Source organism: Stegostoma tigrinum, chromosome 1 (assembly GCF_030684315.1).
Source record: "Stegostoma tigrinum isolate sSteTig4 chromosome 1, sSteTig4.hap1, whole genome shotgun sequence".
Taxonomy (NCBI): domain Eukaryota; kingdom Metazoa; phylum Chordata; class Chondrichthyes; order Orectolobiformes; family Stegostomatidae; genus Stegostoma; species Stegostoma tigrinum.
The window spans coordinates 190,278,117-190,303,108 of NC_081354.1; the positions used below are offsets into that span (position 1 = coordinate 190,278,117).

The 24,992-nt window shown below is 43.2% G+C and overlaps 1 protein-coding gene across 1 annotated transcript in view; it reads right to left on the reverse strand.

The window, feature by feature from the left end:
• The window catches only part of LOC125459695 (disintegrin and metalloproteinase domain-containing protein 12), a 232,074-nt gene that overhangs the window by 162,258 nt on the left and 44,824 nt on the right, over positions 1-24,992 (reverse strand). The window contains exons 3-7 of the mRNA XM_059651683.1: positions 21,164-21,240; positions 11,669-11,747; positions 8,990-9,066; positions 8,617-8,791; positions 879-944 (exon numbers count right to left, since the gene is read on the reverse strand). Of these exons, the coding sequence (XP_059507666.1) occupies positions 879-944; positions 8,617-8,791; positions 8,990-9,066; positions 11,669-11,747; positions 21,164-21,240 (474 nt within the window). The remainder of the gene's footprint in view (positions 1-878; positions 945-8,616; positions 8,792-8,989; positions 9,067-11,668; positions 11,748-21,163; positions 21,241-24,992) is intronic.

The window sequence follows — 24,992 nt, forward strand, 5'->3', positions numbered from 1 at the left end:
CCAGTGAAGCTCAATTCAATGTCGTATCTCAACTACGATGTTCACAGCCTCCTTGTCTCATTGTCGAGTTCAGCAAAGTTTGGATCCTGAGTTGCTTGGGTTTTTTTTCGTTCTTTTTCTCTGTGACACTGCATTCAACAGGAGGTCAGCTCCATTCACTCCTCCTCAGACATATTTGGCTTTGTGCTCTGAAACTTTTTCTCTCTCTTGTCCAGATTAATATAACCTCGATATTTTTACTTTTCCATTTTTTATAATGTAATGTGACAAGTGACTCTCTGGCGTGATCATCCCTTTGTTGCCTGTCTCTCATTTTCCTTCAACTGGGTGGCTTGCTGTACCATTTCAGAGGGCATTTAAGAGTCACCCACATTCCTGTACTCGAGGGAGACCAGACCAGAGCAGGTACATGGCAGGTTTCCTTCTCTGAATGACATAGTGAACCCAGTGATTTATTATGACAATTACTGACAGTTTCATGGTCCTCATGATTAATGACTGGCTTTCAGTTCCACAGCCACGGGAACAGGCCCTTCCACATACAAAGTCTGTCCCGATTCCTACTCCTCACTTAGTCTCAATACTCATTGCCTGTACATTGTTTCCATCCATTTGTTCGCTTCATGTTCAGGATAGAAACCGTGTCTGCATGGACAATCAATGTTGGCCTATCCAGCAGTGCCTCATCCTGTGAATGAATGGAAATTAGCGTGACACTGCCATGACTTCATGCTTTTGATGGTTATGACAACAGCTTCGCAGTTTTTTTAAATTTTGAAAATGTGCCCTTTGCAACAAAGTCACAAGGTTTTTCATGTGCATCAGGAAGCGCAGAGATTCACCCACATCCAATTCCTGCTGAAGGAGACTTCACCTACCAAATTCCGATCTGCCACTAGCACCAGTTCGACATATCTTGTCTCCTCCAGCACATCCTTTTTCTTCTGGAGAGAGAGAAAACCTGTCAGTTTGAGGTAAAACGATACGGTGACCCCTGACTGAGAAGGTACCAGTTACAGCCCAATTCCCATGACTCGTCCCTTTTCTCTTATGCTGAAATATTTTGTCCTGTCCACTATTTTTAGTCCCTCAGAAAGATCCTCAGTTTCAAATTGAGAGGTTTGTTAATTCACTTGTTACTTCCTCCTCCTTTCACATTCTCCTTTTCCTGGCCCGCCCTTCTTTTCTCTTTCAGCGTCAGTTTGCCTCCAGCCCAGAAAACACGAGCAAGCAACACAATGTACAGATCAAATCTGTGGTCCATCATTAGGTCGGTGTGGCCCTGATCTCAATATGGCCAGAAAATCACTCCACACCAGGTTATAGTCCATCAGGTTACGTGAAAACATGAGCTTTCAGAACCTCACTCCATTTTCAGGTGTATACATCAAATGAAAAAGCATTGAGAACTAGAGGTCACTGTTTACAAATAAGGAGTCACCCATTTAAAATAGAGAAAAGGTGATATTCTGTGTCTGAAAGGGGGTTGTTTACCTTTCAACTTACAAGGTAGCTTAAAATGTAGCGAAAGCAGAATCTTTGAACATTTTAAGACAGAGATAAATGAATTCATGAGAAGCAATGAGTGGACACTTTGACTTCCTTTTCCTGAAGTCACTGCTGTGCACAGAACTGAGACGCCCACACAGCAACAGGAATAATTAGAGAGAACAGTGGTTTCTGTGCAGTAAAGATTGTAGGTTTGGAAGTAGCTCCGTCGGGATCTTTGGCCTATTTCTTCAGTGCAACTTTTAAACAGAGCACACTGCTGCTACTGAGTGTCGGTGGTGGAAGGAGTGGATACCTGTGGATGGTGCCAAGCTTCTTGAGTGTTGATGGGGCTGCACACGTCCAGGCAAGTGGGGAGTATTCCAACACACACCTCACTTGTGCCTTGTGGATGTGGGACAAGCTTTGAGGAGTCAGGAAGTGAGTTACTCGCTGCAGTACTCCTCGCCTCTGGCCTGCTCTTGTAGCCACTGTGTTTATGTGATGAGTTAAATTGAGTTTCTGGTCAATGGTAACCCCCTAGATGTTGTCAGTGAGTGTTTTAATGATGGCAACTCCTTTGAATGTGGAGGGGCAGTGGTTATTGTCTCTTATTGGTGATGGCCTGACATTTGTGATTCAATGTTACTTGCGACTTGACAGCCCAAGCCCACCACCACCTTCACATGTTCATCCAGGGACAGGCAATAAATGCTGGACCAACCAGCAATGCCTCTATCCCTCAAGTGAAAACAAAAACTCACACTTTAGTTACTGCTCTCTCCACGTGCCCTGCCACTTTCAGTGCCCTATGCCTATACCTTCCAGGTCCCTCTTCTCCCATCCCCACTTTAGAATTGTGTCCCTTCTTTATTTTGTCATTCAGTGAACTTCTGAGCAAAGTCACTTCACATTGCTCTATATTGACCCCCATCTGTCATGTATCCAATCACTCCACCAACTTGTCCGCATTCTTTTACATATCCACATTGTCCTACTCACTGTTTACAGTTTCTTTCAACTTTTGTGTCATCTGTAACCGTTTAAATTCAGTCTTCACATTACGTACATACATATATAACAGGTAAATCTCTCACTACCAACCTCTGGGGATCTCCACTGCAAACCTTTCTCTAGCCTGAAAAATATCCAAATGCCATTACTTTCCATTTTTTGTCACTCAGCAAGGCCTGTATTCACTATGCCATTGTCCCTTTTCTACCACAAACTATATCTCTTAAAGATCAATAAACGGACATAATGTAAAATATGAACGAAAGCTAGAACAATATATAAAAATGGACAGCAAAAGCTTATGTAAGAGTCGCTAAAATGACTGTTGGTCCCTTGGTGGATTAGGCTGGGGCGTTAATGGGGATCTCTGAAATGACAGGGTCACTAAATCAATATTTTGCCTCAGTTTGCAAGGAGGCCTCCTGTACCAATCCAGTAGTAACATAGGAACTGGAACACACTGCAAGATCTTGGAACTACTCAGGAAAGAGGACGATCACCTGTACAAAACCTGCACTATAGATGGATATCCCTGCAACTTCATACGCAGGTGCCGACTGAACAGACAACAAGAGGAGGACACAGTACAACCTAACACACTGCCCTACATCAAGAACACATCAGAACTGACAACAAGACTCCTAAGACTACTAGGAACTGTGGTAGCAAGCCTACAGCCACTCTACAACAAACAATTACAGGGATTAAAGACCCTATTCCCACAACATGCAGAACCAAAGTGGTTTACAAAATACCGTGCAACGACTGCCGCAAACATTACATCTGACAAGCAAGAAGAAAAGTAAACATCAAAATACACAAACATCAGCTCGCAGCAAAATGGCACGACAAACTCTCCTTAATATCGGTACACTCAGACGGAGAAGACAATCAGTTTAACTGGGACAAGGTAAGCCAAGTAGCCCAAGCCAAACATAAACACGCACGGGATTTCTGAGAGGCATGGTTCTCCACCTGTAATGCAATCAACAAACACATTGAATTGGACTCCATACACAAACCCATATGGATCAAAACCGGAAATGGCAGTACTCACTATAGCGGCCGAAACAGTATAAATTACAAGCAGAGTAGAATAACGTAGCTTCATCAGAGGCTCCAGTGATGATGTCATCCAGCATGCTGACAAACTATCTGAACGAGAACAAGCCAACTTGGCAAGCAAATTAACAAACTCACAGGAGTAGGCCATCCAGCCTTTCAAGCCCTGTGCCACTATTCAGTGAGATCATGGCTGATCTGTGGGCTAAAGTTATAAATCAGTCTTTGTCTCGTGCCCTTTACTACTTTTGCTTAATCAAAATGCATCTGTCTCAAATTTAAAATTAACCACTGAACAAGCATCCAATGCCACGTGTGGAAGAGATTTCCAAACATCTGCCATCTTTGTGAATATGTGCTTTCTTACATCTCTCCTGAACAGTTTGGTCCTAATTCTCAAACTATCCACCTGAGTTCTAGAATACATTAGTGACAGGTAATAGAGAAATTATAGCAAATGATGAACGTAGAACAATCAACCCGGGATAAAAGTGCAAAGCAAACTGTTGGAATTGAAGGCAGACAAGCCCCCAGGGACTAAGGCCTACCTCGCTGGGCCTTAAAGGAAGTGAGTTATAATATTCCAAAATCCTCTGATTGCAGGAGTGTTTCCAGTGGAAAAGTGTGAAGATAACACGTTTTTTCAAAAGGGGAGGTAGCAGAAAATAGAAAGTTAGAAGTGAGCTAGGTTAACATGTATTGTTGAAAAATTGTTTGAATCCATTATAAAAGAATATTAGGAAATTTGGCAAGTGAAAATACAATCCATCAGAATCAGGATGGTTTTATAAAGGGGAAATTATCTTTGACCAATTCACGAGAGTGCTTTGAAGGTGCCGCGAGCAAAGTGAATAGTGGGATCCTGTGGATTTTGTAGAATTGGACTTCCAGAAGGCATTTGAGCAGGTGCCACAGAAAAGATTAAGACACAAGATCACATGGGCTTGAGGGTAACTTATTAACTAGGATAGATCATTGGCTAACCAACAGAAAGCCAAGAGCCAGGATAATTGGAACTTTTGTTTTATTCACTTACGGATGAGGATGTCACTGGTCAGGCAGCATTTATTGCCCATGCAAGATTGTCCAGAGGACAGTCGAGAGTCAGCCACATTTCTGTGGGGCCGGAGTCACAGGTAGGCCAAACCAGATAAAGATGACAGTTTCCTTCCCTGAAGAACATTTGAGAACCAGATGGGTTTGTCCAACAATCGACAGGCACCTAACGATTTGGAACCTGGATTAACTACATGTTTAAGAGCCATTTAGACAAGCACATGAACAGGCAGGAAATGCAGGGATACAGACCGCGTGCAGGCAGATGGGATTAGTTTAGAATGGCGTCATGGTCAGCACAAATGGTCTGCCCCTGTGCTGTACTGTTCTACCTCTGTGCTCTGTTAATCACTTGAATGTGAGGCTAGAAAGTGCCCTTTGCAAATTTGCAGATGGCAGTAAATTGGATGAGAAGGTAAGTTGCAATGAAGAGATCAGAAATTTGCAAATGTTATGTGGATAGGTTCGGCAAATGGACCAAAATTTGTCAGATGATGTATGACGAGGATGAGTGTGAGGCTTTTCATTTCCAATGGAGAAATATGAAGGCAGCCTATCATCGAAATGAAGAGTAACTTCAGAAATTCTGTGTCCTTGTGGATGAATCGCAGGCAATGAGTTTGAAGGTACTGCAGGTAATAAGGAAGGCAAGTGGAATTTGGCATTTAATGCAAAATGCATAGAGTATAAAAATAGGCAATTATTGTTGCAACTGTACAAGGCATTAGAGAGATCGCATGTTGAGCTTTGAGAACAGTTATGGTTCCCGTACTTGAGGGCAGATGTAGTTATGTTGGTGACACTTCATCAGAAATTATAACAGCTAGGATGAAGTGGTATTTATGCTGAGGACAGGGTGGTAAGGAAGGGAGGGGAGCAGAGGGAAAGGAGAGATGAGCAGTTGGTTGGGGATGGATCGCAAGAGAGAGAGAGGTGAAAGGGGAAGGGAGACAAACTGATTGATGATCCTAAGCCAGGAAAGAAGAGAAGGTGAGAAGTGATAATGAGACCTAAGAGTAGGCTGTAGGCTGAAAGGAACTCATGTAATTAAAGGACCAGGGTTTAGCAGTAGGTAAAAACAATGTGAACTCCACTTTCTCACCAAAGCTACTGCCAGACCTGCTGAGTTTCCCTAGCAATTTGTTTTGGTTGTGATTATTTGTAAAGTCTGATGAGGAGCAGATCAAATTTGACGGTCATTAAATGTTTTAATTTCACTGTGTCGTGAAGTCAGTGATGGGAAGCCTGATTTGGCCTGGCTTACTATCCCAGTGTCCAAACAATAGTTTAAGGTCTCCAGGACCCAGATGCCAGGACTTGATCTATCCCAGAAAACTGAGGAAGGCAGAAGAGGAACATTGTTGGGAAGTCAAATGAAAGCCTTGTACTCTTTCATCACAGGAGACGTCCCAGAGAACTGGAGAACAGTCGGTGTTGTTCCTTTGTTTCAGAAAGACAACATGGCTAGTGAAGGGTCCAGGCCCGAAACGTCAGCTTTTTTGCTCCTAAGATGCTGCTTGGCCTGCTGTGTTCATCCAGCTCCACACTTTGTTATCTCATGGTCAGTCCAGGAAGTGGTAGCCTGGTGAGCCTTTCGTCAGTGACAGGGAAGTTATTGGAGAAGATTCTCAGGGACAGAATAACCTCACATTGGGAAAGAAATGGACTTAGTAGCAATAGGTAGCATGGCATTTTGCAGGTGAGCTCGTTTCTCATCAATTTGATTGAGTTACATAGAACATAGAACAATACAGTGCAGAACAGGCCCTTCGGCCCTCGATGTTCCGCCGACCTGTGAACTAATCTAAGTCCGTCCCCCTACACTACCCCATCATTATCCATATGCTTATCCAAGGACTGTTTAAATGCCGCTAATGTGGCTGAGTTAACTACATTGGCGGGCAGGGCGTTCCACGCCCTGACCGCTCTCTAAGTAAAGAACCTGCCTCTGACATCTGTCTTAAATCTATCACCCCTCAATTTGTAGCTATGCCCCCTTGTACAAGCTGAAGTCATCATCCTCGAAAAAAGACTCTCACTGTCCACCCTATCTAATCCTCTGATCATGTTTTTTGTCTCTATTAAATCCCCTCTTAGCCTTCTCTCCAATGAGAACAGACCCAAGTCCCTCAGCCTTTCTTCATAAGGCCTTCGCTCCAGACCAGGCAACGTCCTGGTAAATGCTTCCACATCCTTCCTGGAATGGGACGACCAGAACTGCATGCAATATTCCAAGTGAGGCCGCACTAGCGTTTTGTACAGTTGCAGCATGACATCACGGCTCCGAAACTCAATCCCTCTACCAGTAAAACCTAAAACACCATAAGCCTTCTTAACAGCACTATCAACCTGGGTGACAACTTTCAGGGATCTATGTATGTCTATATTTACAAGGGAAAGCTGAGGGACTTGAAGCTGTTTTCGTCAGAGAGAAGATGGTTGAGAGGTGACTTAATTGAAACTTATAAAATAATCAGAGGGTTAGATAGGGTGGATAGGGAGAGCCTTTTTCCTAGAATGGTGACAGCGAGCACGAGGAGGGCATAGCTTTAAATTGAGTGGTGAAAGATATAGGACAGACGTCGGAGGTAGTTTCTTTACTCAGAGAGTAGTAAGAGAATGGATCGCTTTGCCTGCAATGGTAGTAGATTCACCAACTTTAGGTACATTTAAGTCGTCATTGGATAAGCATATGGACGTACATGGAATAGTGTAGGTTAGATGGGCTTGAGATCGGTATGACAGGTCGGCACAACATCGAGGGCTGAAGGGCCTGTACTGTGCTGTAATGTTCTATGTTCTATCTAAGGATGTACATGGACACCAAGATCCCTCTGCACATCCATACAACCAAGAATCTTTCCATTGATCCGGTATTCTGCCTTCCTATTATTCCTCCCAAAGTGAATCACCTCACATTTATCCATATTAAACTCCATTTGCCACCTTTTGGCCCAATTCTGCAGTTTACCCAAGTCTCCCTGCAACCTGCAACATTCTTCCACACTGTCCACCACTCCACCGACTTTAGTGTCATCTGCAAACTTACTAACCCATCCACCTATGCCTGCGTCCAAGTCATTTATAATAATGACAAACAGCAGAAGTCCCAAAACAGATCCTTGAGACACACCACTAGTAACCGGACTCCAGGCTGAATATTTGCCATCAACCACCACTCGTTGCCTTCTTACAGAAAGCCAGTTTCTAATCCAAACTGCTAAACCTCCCTCAATCCCATGCCTATGTATTTTCTCCAATAGCCTACCATGTGGAACCTTATCAAAGGCTTTACTAAAGTCCACGTACACCACGTCAACTGCCCTACCCTCATCCACATGCTTGGTCACATTCTCAAAAAACTCAATGAGGTTTGTGAGACGCGACCTGCCCTTGATGAATCCATGCTGACTGTCTCCAGTCAAATTGTTGCTTGCTCGATGATTATAAATCCTATCTCTTAGAATCCTTTCCAAAATTTTTCGTACAAATTTCTATGAGAAAGTGACAAAGATTATTGATGATGGCAGAGTGGTTGATGTGAATGTGGACTGTACCAAGGCCTTTCACAAGATCCTTCATGGCAGGCTGATACATAAAGTGAAGTGACATGGGATCTGCATTGAGCTAGTAGAATGAATACAGAAGTGGCCTGGTCACAGAAGACAGAGAGTAGCAGTAGAATAGTGTATTTTGACTGGAGATCTGTTACCAGTTGTGTTTCACAGAGAACAGTGCTGGGACCCCTGTTGTTTGTGAATTGTGAGGAGAATGATTTGGAGAATGTATGTAGTCTGATTGATAGGTTTGAGAACAACACAAAGATTGGGGAGGTTTGCAGATAGTGAGAAGCATTGCCAGACGATAGAATAGAATACAATGGCCTTTATTGTCCTTCCATGAGCTGATTGAGCTGAACACTGTGCCTGCATGTTATAATTTCGATGGCGCCCCTTTCTTTCTGTTAATCAATTACTTATAGTGCTCATTACTCACCCTCTGAGAGCGCTCAAGGTGATCAGTCAGGGTTAACTCAGGGGATGGAGCTCTGACTCCACAGCCACTCGGTACTGGCAGGAGATCTTCGGCTCTGTATAACAAATGACGACCGACTACATCCCCCACAACAGGTTCAATGACGTAAGTTCGATTACTGAACGCAATCACAGCACTGCAGAAAAGACAGAATGACAGAGAGACAGAACACATTGCTTATAGACTTTAAGCTGGTGAATAAACACATCCCAGCACAGTTACGCAGTGAGTGATCCTGCCAAGGTAAAACCTTACAGGTTAAGGTATCCATTATTTAAACCCGGGTTTCACTGGAGCATGTAAAAACCTGAGAAGGAATTGTCAGTTTCTTTACCTGAGTCCTGAGCAGGTGCTTGCAGAGACCTGGGATCCAGGAAATCTTCTCACAGATCCCACATAGTAACAGCGATACTGTAGAAAGATGGTCACACCTCGATGTTAAACCTCCCAATACTGTCATTATCACAAGAGATCACACTGACAATAATTCTGCTCTGTGTTAAATGGACCGTATGAGCAGATGCAGCAAAGCCACTGAGTGAGTCTCAGAGAATTGAGACATTGGCTGCTGGTTGAACGAGATGAGAGAGAGATACAGTTTGGGTGATAAAGCCTGCTCAGGTTTATTGTCAGAGGGTGCTAGTTATCATAGTCTACCTCGAGCAATGCTCCACTGTTGCTGGTAAAGGGCAATACCTTTGATGTTAATATATGGAATGTGTGAATGAATGAATGAATGACAGAGTTGTTTCTGTTTCTGTTCAGATGATCATTCACTGCTCTTTCAAATGCTGCTGCCACCACATTTCCACGGCACGGGCAGCACAGTGCCTCAATGGCAAACACTGCTGACTCACAGCACGAGGGACCAGGGTTTGATTCTAGCGTTTGCACATTCTCCCCTTATCTTCATGAGCTTCCTCCAGGTGTTCTGGTTTCTTGCTGCAGTCCAAAGATGTGCTGGTTGGGTGCAATGGCCATGCTAAATTGCCCATAGTGCCCAGGGGTGTGCAGCCTATGTGGATCAGCTATGTGAAATGCAGGGTTATGGGGATGGGTCGAGGTGGTTTGCATGTACTCATAGAAACATAAAAGATAGCATCACGAGGAGGCTATTCGGCCCTCTGAGCCTACTCCATCATTCTTCACAATCATGGCTGATCATCCCATTTGGCCCAACAAGTCCACACTGCCTCTCCAAAGAGCATCCCACACAAATACATTCCCCAACGCCTGATTTTCCCATGTCTAACCCACCTAACCTAAACATCCCTGGGCATTATGGGAAATTTAGCATGACCCATCCACCGAGCCTGCACATCTTTGGACTGTGGGTGGAAACCGGAGCATCCAGAGGAAACGCACAGGGAGAATGTGTGACCTCCATGCAGACAGTCACCTGAGGCTGGAATCAAACCTGGGTCCCTGGCGCTGTGATGCAGCAGTGCTAACCACCAAGCCACCTTACTGGCCCCTTGGATAAAAGTGTAGATGGATGGTTGACTAAGTTCGCAGACAATACCAAGGTTGGTGGAGTTGTGGATAGGGTAAAAAGTTTTCAAAGGATACAACATGATATAGATCAGTTGCAAACATGAGTGCAGTGTGAGCTGTTGCACTTTGGGAGATCAAATGTTAAGGAAATATGTACAGTTAATAGCAGGATCCTGAACAACATTGATGTACAGAATGATCTTGGTTTTCACTTCTATAGCTCCCTGAAAGTGGCCACGCAAGTCGATAGGGTAGTAAAGGTGTATGGTATGCTTGTCTTTATTGGTCGGGGAACTTAGTACAAGAGTCAGGATGTCATGTTGCAGCTTTATAAAACTTTGATTAGACCACAATATTGTATTCAGTTCTGGTCGCCACATTACAAGAAGGATTTGGAGACTTTGGAGCGGGTGCAGTAAAGGTTTACATGGATGCTGACTGGATTACATTGTATGAGCTTTAAGGAGAAGCTAGAAAAACTTGGGTTGTTTTCTCTGGAGCATTAGAGGCTGAGGATAGATTTGATGGACATTTGAAAAATTAGGAGATACATCGATAGGGTTGATGGTCAGAATCTTGTTCCCGGAGTTGAAATGTCTAAAAGTAGGGGGTATTCATTTAAGGTGGGAGTGTGAAGTTCAAAGGAGACATGAGGGTCACTTTTTCACACAGAGAGGGGGAGGAGTGTGGAACACGCTCCCAGAGCTGGTGGTGGAGGGAGATACAGTAAGGGTGTTTAAGAGGCTGTTAAGGACTTCTAAGGGACTTTCAGATAAGCACATGAATGTTCAAGAAATGCAGGGCTGTGGACCAAGGGCCGGCAGAAGGAATTAATTTAACTTGGTGTCATGTTCGGCACAACATCGGAGGCTGAAGGGCCCATTCCTGTGCTGTACTGTTCTGTGCTTAATGTTTTATGTAACATGCAATAACCATCCCCAGCAAAGGCATTACCATCACTGAATTCCCCCACTATCAACATCCTGGTAGTTACCATTGACCAGACATTCAACTCACCAAAGCCTGGCCACCATCTACAAGGCACAAGTCTGGCATGTGATGGACTACTCCACACTTGCCTGGTTGAGTGCAGCCCCAACAGCATTCAAGAAGTTTGATACCATTCAGGATAAAACAGCCCACTTGATTGACATGAGAACCACCACTGGTAACATTCACTCCCTCCACCATGAATATTCACTCCCTTCACAGCCAGTGCTCAGCAGCAGCAGTGTGCCATTGCCAAGGTGTACTGCAGAAATTTTACAAGGTAACCCTGGTAGCTCCTTACAAACCCATACTGAAGGACAAGGAAAGCTCCACCATGATGCACAATAAGCTCTGGTCATGTCTGAGCTGCAACCTTCCACGAAATCCCCAGCTCCTACCTTTCCAAACAAAAGCCAAAACATTGTGATGCCAGTAACCTAGGCACTGGACAGCTGAGGTCGAAATAACAGGAGTAGGAAAGAGAAACAAAGATTGACAGTTATCCCTTTAAAATTTAACACATTCTCACCATTTCACTGTCTGTCTCAGTCACCAGAGTCCCATTGGAATCATAGTACGTCACCTGGAACTCTCTCGGCAAGAGGAATCTGGGAGAAAAAACAGAGCAAAAGTGAACGGCAGAGGCATTTTTGCACTGCTCTGTCCATGGAGGATACACACTGTCTGGCCTTGTGAATAATAAACTAGAGTAAGGCCCATTCTATCCTGACCTTAAATTACATTTTGTTTCTTGTTAACAGGGCTTGTGCATTGTTGGTGAGGCCAGCCGTGCTTTCCCATCACTACTTTCCTGGTGAATGCTGTGCATGGTATAGATATGCCAGACTCTGACTTAAAGTAACATAACATAGATCTTAAGATATGAATCATGATTGTTAAATTTGTGGACAACAAATCATTGGCCGAGTGAGTTAATAATGAGGAAGACAGCAGTTGACTGCAGGAAGATAACAATAGAGTTTGACAGGGTGAAAAGAAGGACCAATGAAATTGACAAGAACTGTCAATCTCTGGTAACATGGAAGGAGATCCATCAGCCCATCCTGTCCACCCTGGTCATCAAACATTGATATTCTAATCTCATTTTCGAGCACTTGGCCTAGGTTTTGTGCACTCGTCATTTCAAGTGTTCACATGAATAGTTCTCAAATGTCTTAAGGGTTCCTGCCCTGAATAGCCTGACAGGTAGAGAGACCCAGATCCTTACAATGCTCTGAGTAAAAAACTCTTTTCCTCAAATTCCTTCTGCACACCCTGATTCTTATCCAAAAACTCTACCTGCTAATTATTGACCCCTCTGTTAATGGGCAAGCTTCTTCCTATGAACAGTATCTGCGTTTCTCGGATGTTTTCCACATTATTGATATTCCCTCCATGTCCCACTCAGCCGTCTCTGAAATTAACAAATCCATCTGATCAAGTCTGTCTTCACAGCTGAGTCAGTCTAGCTCAGACAACATTCTGATCAATCTCTTCTGCACCAGCTCCAGTGCAATCACAGAGTACAGTCAATGTGAAGAAGATTGAGATTATGTATTTGAGAAGGATAAACAAAAGAAGGGGAGATTCCTCTTAGTCATGCATATGATGTGGGCATTGTTGGACTGGCCGCATTTATTGCTCGCTATGATGAGTTTTCCTCAAGAAGGTGGTGGTGAGTAACCTTCCTGAATCATTGCACTCCATATGCTATAAGTTGACCCACAATGCCCTTAGATATAGGGTAAGGGTTAGATGGAATTCTAAGATTCTGATCCAGCAATACTGAAGGGATGACTCTATATTACCAAAGATAATGGGAACAGCAGATGCTGGAGAATCAGAGATAACAAAGTGTGGAGCTGGATGAACACAGCAGGCAAAGCAGCATCTAATGAAGGGTCTAGACCCAAAACTTTAGTTTTTAGATTAGATTAGATTCTCTACAGTGTGGAAACAGGCCCCTCGGCCCAACAAGTCCACACTGCCCGTTTGAGCATCCCACCCAGACCCATCCCCCTATAACCCACACATCCCTGAACACTATGGGCAATTTAGCATGGCCGATCCACCTAGCCTGCACATCTTTGGACTGTGGGAGGAAACTGGAGCACCCTGGAGGAAACCCACACAGACACGGGGAGAATGTGCAAACTCCACACAGACAGTCACCCAAGGCTGGAATCAAACCTGGGTCCCTGGTGCTGTGAGACTGCAGTGCTAACCACTGAGCCACCGTGTCTCCCTTTTGCGCTCCTAAGATGCTGCTTGGCCTGCTGTGTTCATCCAGCTGCGCACAATATATTAAGTCAGGATGGTAAGTGGCTTGGAGGGAAACTTGCAGGTCATGGTGCTCTAGTGGGTCTGCTGCCTTTGTCCTTCAGATGGAAGTGGTTGCGGGTTTGGGAGGTGCTGTCTCAGGAACTTTGGGATAATTCTGCAGTGCATCTTGTAGATCGTGCACATTGAGCATTGGTGGTGGAGGGAGCGGTTGTAGTGCTGTTGAAGTAGGCTGCTTTGTCCTGGATGATGTCAAGCTTCTTGAGTGTTGTTGAAGCTGGCAAGTGGGAAGTATTGACCTGTGCCTTGTAGAAGGTGGGCAGCTTTAGGGAGTGAGGAGATGAGTTAGTTGCCACAATTTCCTAACCTCTGACATGTTGTTATAGGCACTGTGTTAATGTGGCTTGTCCAGTTGAGTTTCTGGTCAATGGTAACCTCAAGGATGTTGATTTTTGGAGAATTTGATTGTGGTAACACCATTGAATATATAAGGGGTGGCGTTTAGTGTGTTTCTGATGGGTGATTGTCATTGTCTGGCATTTGTGTGGTGTCAATGTTAGTTACCACTTCTCAGTTCAAGCCTGGATATTGTCCAGATCATGTGTATTTAAATGCAGATTGCTTCAATATCTGAGGAGACACGAATGATGCTGAACATTGTGCAATCATCGGTGAACATCCCCACTTATGACCTTATGGTGGAGGGAAGATCATTGATGAAGCAGCTGAAGGTGATTAGGCTGAGGACATTACCCTGAGGAACAGCTGCAGAGATGTCCTGGAGCTGAGATGACTGACTTCCATCAAGCATGGCCATTTTCTTATGTTTCAGTGTAGCACAGGGGCTCATTGGGCAGCACTGCTGCCTCACAGCTCCAGAAATCCAGATTGAATTCCACATTTGGGCAACTGTGTGTGTGGAGTTTACACATTCTCCCTTTGTCTGCGTGGGTTTCCTCCGGGGGCTCTGGTTTCCTCCCACAGTCCAAAGATGTGCAGGTTATGTGGATTGGCCATTCTAAGTTGCCCATAGTGTTCAGAAATGTGTAGATTAGGTGGGTTGTCGGGGAATGTGCCTGGGTGGAATGGTCTCATGGTCACTGTGGTAAATTGGTGGGGGAGGCATTGGAATCGTCCTGCTTTTTGTGTACAGAACATACCTGGGCAATTATCCATATTGTTGGGTAGATGCTGGTGTTGTAGCTGTATGAAACAGCTTGGTAGAGGAGATGCTAGTTGTGGAGTACAAGACCTTGTTACTATTGCTGTAATGCTGTCAGGTCCATAGGCTTTACAGTATCTAATGTCTCCAACTGTTTCTTGATTTCATGTGCAGTGAATCGAATTGGCTGAAGACTGATGTCTTGAATGCTGGGGACCACTGCAAGAGGTCAAGTTGGATCATCTATCTAGCAGTTCTGACTGAAGACTGCAGCAAATGCTGCCGCCTTGTCTTTTGCATAAATGTGCTGGATACTTCCATCATTGAGGATGGGGACGTTTCTGAAGCTTCCTCCTGCAGTGAGTTGTTTAACTGTCCACCACCATTCATGACTGGATCGGACAGGACTACAGAGCTTAGATCTGATCCATTGGTTGTGGCATTACTTAGCTCTGTCTATCAGTTGATGATGAAGCCTTTTGGCTGCAAGTAGTCCTGTCTCCTTAGCTTCACTGGGTTGACATCTCATTCATAACATACCACAGACACAGTGGATTGGTGATAGAGCTGTGTTAATAATGTAACACAGACACAGTTGGTTGGTGATAGAGCTGTGTTAATAATGTAACACAGACACAGTGGAATGGTGATAGAGCTGTGTTAATAATGTAACACAGACACAGTGGATTGGTGATAGAGCTGTGTCAATAATGTAACAGACACAATGGATTGGTGACAGAGCTGTGTTAATAATGTAACACAGACACAGTGGATTGGTGATAGAGCTGTGTTAATAATATAACACAGACACAGTGGATTGGTGATAGAGCTGTGTTAATAATGTAACACAGACACAGTGGATTGGTGATAGAGCTGTGATAATAATGTAACACAGACACAGTGGGTTGGTGATAGAGCTGTGTAATAATGTAACACAGACACAGTGGATTGGTGATAGAGCTGTGACAATAATGTAACACAGACACAGTGGAATGGTGACAGAGCTGTGTTAATAATGTAACAGACACAGTGGATTGTTGATAGAGCTGTGTTAATAATATAACACAGACACTGTGGATTGGTGATAGAGCTGTGTTAATAATGTAACACAGACACGGTGGGTTGGTGATAGACCTGTGTTAATAATGTAACAGACACAGTGGGTTGGTGATAGAGCTGTCTTAATAATGTAACACAGACACGGTGGGTTGGTGACAGACCTGTGTTAATAATGAAACAGACACAGTGGATTGGTAATAGAGCTGTGTGAATAATGTAACACAGACACAGTGGATTGGTGATAGAGCCGTGGTAATAATGTAACAGACACAGTGGATTGGTGATAGTGCTGTGTTAATAATGTAACACAGACACAGTGGATTGGTGATAGAGCTGTGTTAATAATGTAACAGACACAGTGGATTGGTGATAGAGCTGTGTTAATAATGTAACACAGACACAGATTGGTGATAGAACTGTGCTAATAATGTAACAGTCTCTGTGGATTGGTGATAGAGCTGTGTTAATAATGTCACACAGACACAGTGGATTGGTGATAGAGCTGTGTTAATAATGTTACAGACACAGTGGATTGGTGATAGAGCTGTGTTAATAATGTCACGGACACTGTGGATTGGTGATAGAGCTGTGTTAATAATGTAACACAGACACAGTGGATTGGTGATAGAGCTGTGTTAATAATGTAACACAGACATAGTGGATTGGTGATAGAGCTGTGTTAATAATGTAACACAGACATAGTGGTTTGGTGATAGAGCTGTGTTTATAATGTAACACAGACACAATGGATTGGTGACCAAGCTGTGTTAATAATGTAACACAGACACAGTGGATTGGGGATAGAGCTGTGTTAATAATGTAACACAGACACAGTGGATTGGTGATAGAGCTGTGTTAATAATGTAGCACAGACACAGTGGGTTGGTGATAGATCTGTGTTAATAATGTAACACAGACACAGCCGGTTGGTGATAGAGCTGTGTTAATAATGTAACACAGACACAGTGGGTTGGTGATAGAGCTGTGTTCATAATGTAACAGACACAGTGGATTGGTGATAGAGCTGTGTTAATAATGTAACACAGACACAGATTGGTGACAGAACTGTGTTAATAATGTAACAGACTCTGTGGATTGGTGATAGAGCTGTGTTAATAATGTAACACGGACACAGTGGATTGGTGATAGAGCTGTGTTAATAATGTTACAGACACAGTGGGTTGGTGTAAGAGCTGTGTTAATAATGTCACGGACACAGTGGATTGGTGATAGAGCTGTGTTAACAATGTAACAGACACAGTGGATTGGTGATAGAGCTGTGTTAGTAATGTAACACAGACACAGATTGGTGATAGAGCTGTGTTAATAATGGAACAGTCTCTGTGGATTGGTGATAGAGCTGTGTTACTAATGTAACACAGACACAGTGGATTGGTGATAGATCTGTGTTAATAATGTAACACAGACACAGCGGGTTGGTGATAGAGCTGTGTTAATAATGTAACACAGACACAGTGGGTTGGTGATAGAGCTGTGTTAATAATGTAACACAGACACAGTTGGTTGGTGATAGAGCTGTGTCAATAATGTAACACAGACACAGTGGATTGGTGATAGAGCTGTGTTAATTATGTAACACAGACACAGTGGATTGGTGATAGAGCTGTGTTAATTATGTAACACAGACACAGTGGATTGGTGATAGAGCTGTGATAATAATGTAACACAGACACAGTGGGTTGGTGATAGAGCTGTGTCAATAATGTAACACAGACACAGTGGGTTGGTGATAGAGCTGTGATAATAATGTAACACAGACACAGTGGAATGGTGATAGAGCTGTGTTAATAATGTAACACAGACACAGTGGGTTGGTGATAGAGCTGTGTTAATAATGTAACACAGACACAGTGGATTGTTGATAGAGCTGTGTTAATAATGTAACAGGCACAGTGGATTGGTGATAGAGCTGTGTTAATAATGTAACAGACACAGTGGATTGGTGATAGAGCTGTGTTAATAATGTAACACAGACACAGTGGATTGTTGATAGAGCTGTGTTAATAATGTAACAGGCACAGTGGATTGGTGATAGAGCTGTGTTAATAATGTAACAGGCACAGTGGATTGGTGATAGAGCTGTGTTAATAATGTAAGAGACACAGTGGATTGGTGATAGAGCTGTGTTAATAATGTAACACAGACACAGTGGGTTGGTGATAGTGCTGTGTTAATAATGTAACACAGACACAGTGGGTTGGTGATAGAGCTGTGTTAATAATGTAACAGACACAGTGGATTGGTGACAGAGCTATGTTAATAATGTAACAGACACAGTGGATTGGTGATAGAGCTGTGTTAATAATGTAACAGACACAGTGGGTTGGTGATAGAGCTGTGTGAAGAATGTAACACAGACACGGTGGGTTGGTGATAGACCTGTGTTAATAACGTAACAGACACAGTGGATTGGTGATAGAGCTGTGATAATAATGTAACACAGACACAGTTGGTTGGTGATAGAGCTGTGTTAATAATGTAACACAGACACAGTGGATTGGTGATAGAGCTGTGATAATAATGTAACATTGACACAGTGGAATGGTGATAGAGCTGTGTTAATAATGTAACAGACACAGTGGATTGGTGATAGAGCTGTCTTAATAATGTAACACAGACACAGTGGGTTGGTGATAGAGCTGTGTTAATAATGTAACAGACACAGTGGATTGGTGACAGAGCTGTGTTAATAATGTAACAGACACAGTGGGTTGGTGATAGAGCTGCGTTAATAATGTAACACAGGCACGGTGGGTTGGTGATAGACCTGTGTCAATAATGTAACAGACACAGTGGATTGGTGATAGAGCTGTGTTAATAATGTAACACAGACACAGTGGGTTGGTGATAGAGCTGTGTTAATAATGTAACACGGACACAGTGGGTTGGTGATAGAGCTGTGTCAATAATGTAACACAGACACAGTGGGTTGGTGATAGAGCTGTGATAATAATGTAACACAGACACAGTGGAATGGTGATAGAGCTGTGTTAATAATGTAACAGGCACAGTGGATTGGTGATAGAGCTGTGTTAATAATGTAACAGGCACAGTGGATTGGTGATAGAGCTGTGTTAATAATGTAAGAGACACAGTGGATTGGTGATAGAGCTGTCTCAATAATGTAACACAGACACAGTGGGTTGGTGATAGAGCTGTGTTAATAATGTAACACAGACACAGTGGGTTGGTGATAGAGCTGTGTTAATAATGTAACAGACACAGTGGATTGGTGACAGAGCTATGTTAATAATGTAACAGACACAGTGGGTTGGTGATAGAGCTGTGTGAAGAATGTAACACAGACACGGTGGGTTGGTGATAGACCTGTGTTAATAACGTAACAGACACAGTGGATTGGTGATAGAGCTGTGATAATAATGTAACACAGACACAGTTGGTTGGTGATAGAGCTGTGTTAATAATGTAACACAGACACAGTGGATTGGTGATAGAGCTGTGATAATAATGTAACATTGACACAGTGGAATGGTGATAGAGCTGTGTTAATAATGTAACAGACACAGTGGATTGGTGATAGAGCTGTCTTAATAATGTAACACAGACACAGTGGGTTGGTGATAGAGCTGTGTTAATAATGTAACAGACACAGTGGATTGGTGACAGAGCTGTGTTAATAATGTAACAGACACAGTGGGTTGGTGATAGAGCTGCGTTAATAATGTAACACAGACACGGTGGGTTGGTGATAGACCTGTGTCAATAATGTAACAGACACAGTGGATTGGTGATAGAGCTGTGTTAATAATGTAACACAGACACAGTGGAATGGTGATAGAGCTGTGTTAATAATGTAACATGGACACAGTGGATTGGTGATAGAGCTGTGTTAATAATGTTACAGACACAGTGGATTGGTGTAAGAGCTGTGTTAATAATGTCACGGACACAGTGGATTGGTGATAGAGCTGTGTTAACAATGTAACAGACACAGTGGATTGGTGATAGAGCTGTGTTAGTAATGTAACACAGACACAGATTGGTGATAGAGCTGTGTTAATAATGGAACAGTCTCTGTGGATTGGTGATAGAGCTGTGTTACTAATGTAACACAGACACAGTGGATTGGTGATAGAGCTGTGTTAATAATGTAACACAGACACAGTGGGTTGGTGATAGATCTGTGTTAATAATGTAACACAGACACAGCGGGTTGGTGATAGAGCTGTGTTGATAATGTAACACAGACACAGTGGGTTGGTGATAGAGCTGTGTTAATTATGTAACACAGACACAGTGGATTGGTGATAGAGCTGTGATAATAATGTAACACAGACACAGTGGGTTGGTGATAGAGCTGTGTTAATAATGTAACACAGACACAGTGGATTGGTGATAGAGCTGTGATAATAATGTAACACAGACACAGTGGAATGGTGATAGAGCTGTGTTAATAATGTAACACAGACACAGTGGATTGTTGATAGAGCTGTGTTAATAATGTAACAGGCACAGTGGATTGGTGATAGAGCTGTGTTAATAATGTAACAGGCACAGTGGATTGGTGATAGAGCTGTGTTAATAATGTAACACAGACACAGTGGGTTGGTGATAGAGCTGTGTTAATAATGTAACACAGACACAGTGGGTTGGTGATAGAGCTGTGTTAATAATGTAACAGACACAGTGGATTGGTGACAGAGCTATGTTAATAATGTAACAGACACAGTGGATTGGTGATAGAGCTGTCTTAATAATGTAACACAGACACAGTGGGTTGGTGATAGAGCTGTGTTAATAACGTAACAGACACAGTGGATTGGTGATAGAGCTGTGATAATAATGTAACACAGACACAGTTGGTTGGTGATAGAGCTGTGTTAATAATGTAACACAGACACAGTGGATTGGTGATAGAGCTGTGATAATAATGTAACATTGACACAGTGGAATGGTGATAGAGCTGTGTTAATAATGTAACACAGACACAGTGGATTGGTGATAGAGCTGTGATAATAATGTAACATTGACACAGTGGAATGGTGATAGAGCTGTGTTAATAATGTAACACAGACACAGTGGGTTGGTGATAGAGCTGTGTTAATAATGTAACAGACACAGTGGATTGGTGACAGAGCTATGTTAATAATGTAACAGACACAGTGGATTGATGACAGAGCTGCGTTAATAATGTAACACAGACACGGTGGGTTGGTGATAGAGCTGTGTTAATAATGTAACACAGACACGGTGGGTTGGTGATAGACCTGTGTTAATAACGTAACAGACACAGTGGATTGGTGATAGAGCTGTGTTAATAATGTAACACAGACACGGTGGGTTGGTGATAGACCTGTGTTAATAACGTAACAGACACAGTGGATTGGTGATAGAGCTGTGATAATAATGTAACACAGACACAGTTGGTTGGTGATAGAGCTGTGTTAATAATGTAACACAGACACAGTGATAGAGCTGTGATAATAATGTAACATTGACACAGTGGAATGGCGATAGAGCTGTGTTAAAAGTGTAACTTACTTATTGCTGCTGAGATCCAGTGTGAAGTTCTTTCCATCCAGCTCCACCAAGATGCTGAAGTTATTTGGATAGTTTCTCTGCACAGGACACAATGAATGGATTGTTATTCAAACTGATTTACTCACTGAAACTACCATGTTACTGATGAAGCAGCTGAAGCTGGTTCTTATGGCACTACCCTGAGGAAGTCCTCCACAGATCACCTGGAGCTGTGGTGACTGACCTCCAACAACAGCTGATTTGTCACAAGGAGGAATCTGCGTCAAAGGTGGGGAAATGGTCAAGAAGGCCATCATCATCCCTGTGCCGAAAGAATAATCATGCAACGTGCCTCATTGACCACTGCCTTGTGGCTCTGACCACCGTAATTATGAGTGGCTTCGATTGTTAGTTATGGCTCACACCTGCTTCAGCCTCTACAGCTACCTTAACCCGTTGCAATTTGCCTACCATTGCAACAGGGCCGTAGCATATGCCATCTCCCTGGCTCTACACTGTCCCCTGGAACATGTGGGTAACAAAGATACCTGTGTCAAGTTCATGCTTACTGACTGCGGTTTCACCTTCAAAACCAGAAAACAAGCTCATCTCTAACCTTCATGACCCAGGCTTCACGGCTTCCCCATCTGTAACTGGATTCGCCACTCCTGACCCACAAGACCACAATCAGTAAGAATAGGTGAGAACACGTCCTCCACCATAATCCTCGCCACCGGTGACCCACAAGGCTGTATACTTAACCTTGTAATATACTCGTTATACTCACAGAACTGTGGGGCTAAATTTCGCCCGATTTCATTTCCAAGTTTGCTAATGATACCACCATTGTAAGTTAGATCTTAAACAATGATGAGACAGAATACAGGAAAGAGATTGAGTGCTTAGTCACATGGTGTAAGGACAATAATCTCTCCATCAATGTCAGCAAAATGAAGAATGTGGTCGTTGACTTCCAGAAGTGGAGTGAAGGCTATGCGCCTATCTGCATCAGTGGAGCTGAGTGGAGATGGCCAAGAGTGCCATGTTCCAAGGAGTGACGATCACCAACAATCTGTCCTGGTTCACCCTCATCAATGTGACAGTCAAGAGTAGTACCAGAAGATTGGAGGGTGGGAAATGTTATTTCATTGTTCAAGAAAGGGAGTACGGATAATCCTGGGAATTACAGACCGATTCTGAGAGATAGGATTTATGATTATTTAGAAAAGCACAATTTGATTAGAAATACGCAGCATGACTTTGTGAGGGGCAGGTCATGTCTCACAAGCCTTATTGAAGTCTTTGAGGATGTGACAAAACACATTGATGAAGGCAGGGCAGTGGATGTGTTGTATATGGATTGTAGCAAGGCATTTGATAAGATTCCCCTTGGGAAAGTAAGGAGGCATGGGATTCAGGGAAGGTTGGCTGTCTGGATATAAAACTTGCTGTCCAATAGAAGACAAAGGGTGGCCGTAAATGAAAAGTATTCAGCCTGGAGCTCGGTGACCAGTGGTGTGCTGCAGGGATCTGTTCTGGGATCTCTGCTGTTTGTGATCTTTAAAAATGACTTGGATGTGGATGTGGAAGGGTGGGTTAGTAAGTTTGCCGAAGACACAAAGGTTGGTGCAGTTGTGGACAGGGTGGAAGGCTGTTCTAGGTTGCAACAGGACATTGACAGGATGCGGAGCTGGGCAAAGAAGTGGTAGACGGAATTCAACCCAGTAAAGTGTGAAATCATTCATATTGGAAATCAAATTTGAATGTAGACCACAGGGTTAATGGCAGGATTTTCAGCGGTGTGGAGGAACAGAGGGATGTTGGGGTCCACACCCATAGATCCCTCAAAGTTGCCATCTAAGTTGATAAGGTTGTTAAGAAGGTGTGTTGGCTTTCGTTGGCAGGTGAATTGAGTATAAGAACCACAAAGTTATGCCGCAGCTCTATAAAACCCTGATTAGACCACGCTTGGAATATTGCATTCAATTTTGGTCGCCTTATTATAGGAAGGATGTAGAAGCTTTAGAGAAGGTGCTGAGGAGATTTACCAGAATACTGCCTGAACTGGAGGGCAGGTCTTATGAGGAAAGGTTGAGGGAGCTAGGGCTTTTCTCATTGAAGCGAAGAAGGATGAGAGGTGACTTGATAGAGGTGTACAAGGTGATGGGAGGCATAGGGTAGATAGCCAGAGACTTTTTCCTAGGGCAGAAATGACTATTACAAAGGTGCACAATTTTAAGGTGATTGGTCTAAGGCATAGGGGAGATGTCAATAAGTAGGCTCTTTACACAAAGACTGGTGGGTGTGTGGAATGTGCTGCCTGCAGTGTTAGTGGAGTCAGATGCATTAGGGACGTTTAACCGACTCTTGGATAGGCGTATGGGTGATATTATAATGTAGGATATGCAGGGTAGTTTGATCTTCAAGTAGGATAATCAGTTAGCACAATGTCATGGGTCCAAGGGCCTGTACTGTGCTGTACTGTCTTATGCTTTATGTTCTAAAGCACAACAACATCTCTCCTTCCTCAAGAGGCTGAGGAAAATATGCATGTCCACAATGACTTTACCAATATTCATTGATGCACTGTAGAAAGCATCCTATCTGGATGCATCACAATGTAGTTTGGCAACTGCTCTTCCCAAGACTGCAAGAAACTACAGAGTCATGAACACATCCCAGCCCATTACACAAGCCAGTCCATCACACAAACCAGCCTTCCATCCATTGACTCCATCTGTACTTCCCATTGCCTTAGGAAAGGAGCCAACATAATCAAAGACCCCTCCCATCCTGGTTATACTGCCTTCTTCCCTCTTCTGCTGGGCTGAAGATATAAAAATTGAATACACATTTAAATAGATTCAATAATAGATTCTTCCCTAATGTTGTTAGACTTTTGAATAGATCTCTCAGACTTTAATTCTGATCTCTGTGTCTGCACCTTGCCTGTGGCTGTAGCACTGTATTCTGCACTATGTTTTGCTACCCTGATGCACTTTGTATGATACAATCTTCCCCATAGCACATAAAGCAACACTTTTTACCATATTTTGCAGAATGTGACAACAATAAATGAATCAATCAATAAAATCTACAGGGAAATTGAAGAAGCAAGAAATTTGTGAATGGAAGAGGTATTAGTTTTGGGAACAAACAGAAGTTTGCCAAAGTAACAAAGGAGAAGGGTGAGAAGTAGCATGCATGTGGATGCTTTGTAGAGGGTAAGAAAAGGTTCACTGGCATGTTGCCATGTTTGAGGGATTTTAATTATGAAGCAAGATTGGAGAGACTGGGTCTGTTTTCACTGGAACACAGGAGATTGAGAATCATGATGGAAGATCAGAAGATTTTGAATGGCTTGGAAAGAATGAGGCTTTTTCCCAGAGTCAAGAGACAGTTACTGGGGTCCCAGGTTCAAGATACTGGGGTTGTGGGGGGTGATGTTTAAAAGAGATGTGCGAGGCACGTTTTTCACATGAAGAGTGGTGAATGGCTAGGACGTGCTGCCAGAGGAGGTCGTGGAAGCAGATACAACAGCAGCTTTCAGGAAAACATGAATAGGAAGGGAATCAGGAGATACAGATCCTGTAAGTGAAGATAGTCTTAGTATAGAAGGACAAAATGTTTTGGCACAGGCTTGGAGAACTGAAAGGCCTGCCCCTGTGCTGCATTTTCTTTGTTCAAAATCTGTTTGAATTTTATAGATGTCTATAAGATCCCCCTCATTCATCTGAACTCCCGTGAATAGAATTCTAGCCAGCACAGTGTTTTCTCATAAATCAGTCCTGTCATGTGAGGAAACAATTTGATAAACGTTCACTGCAGACCATCTATAGCAAGAACATAG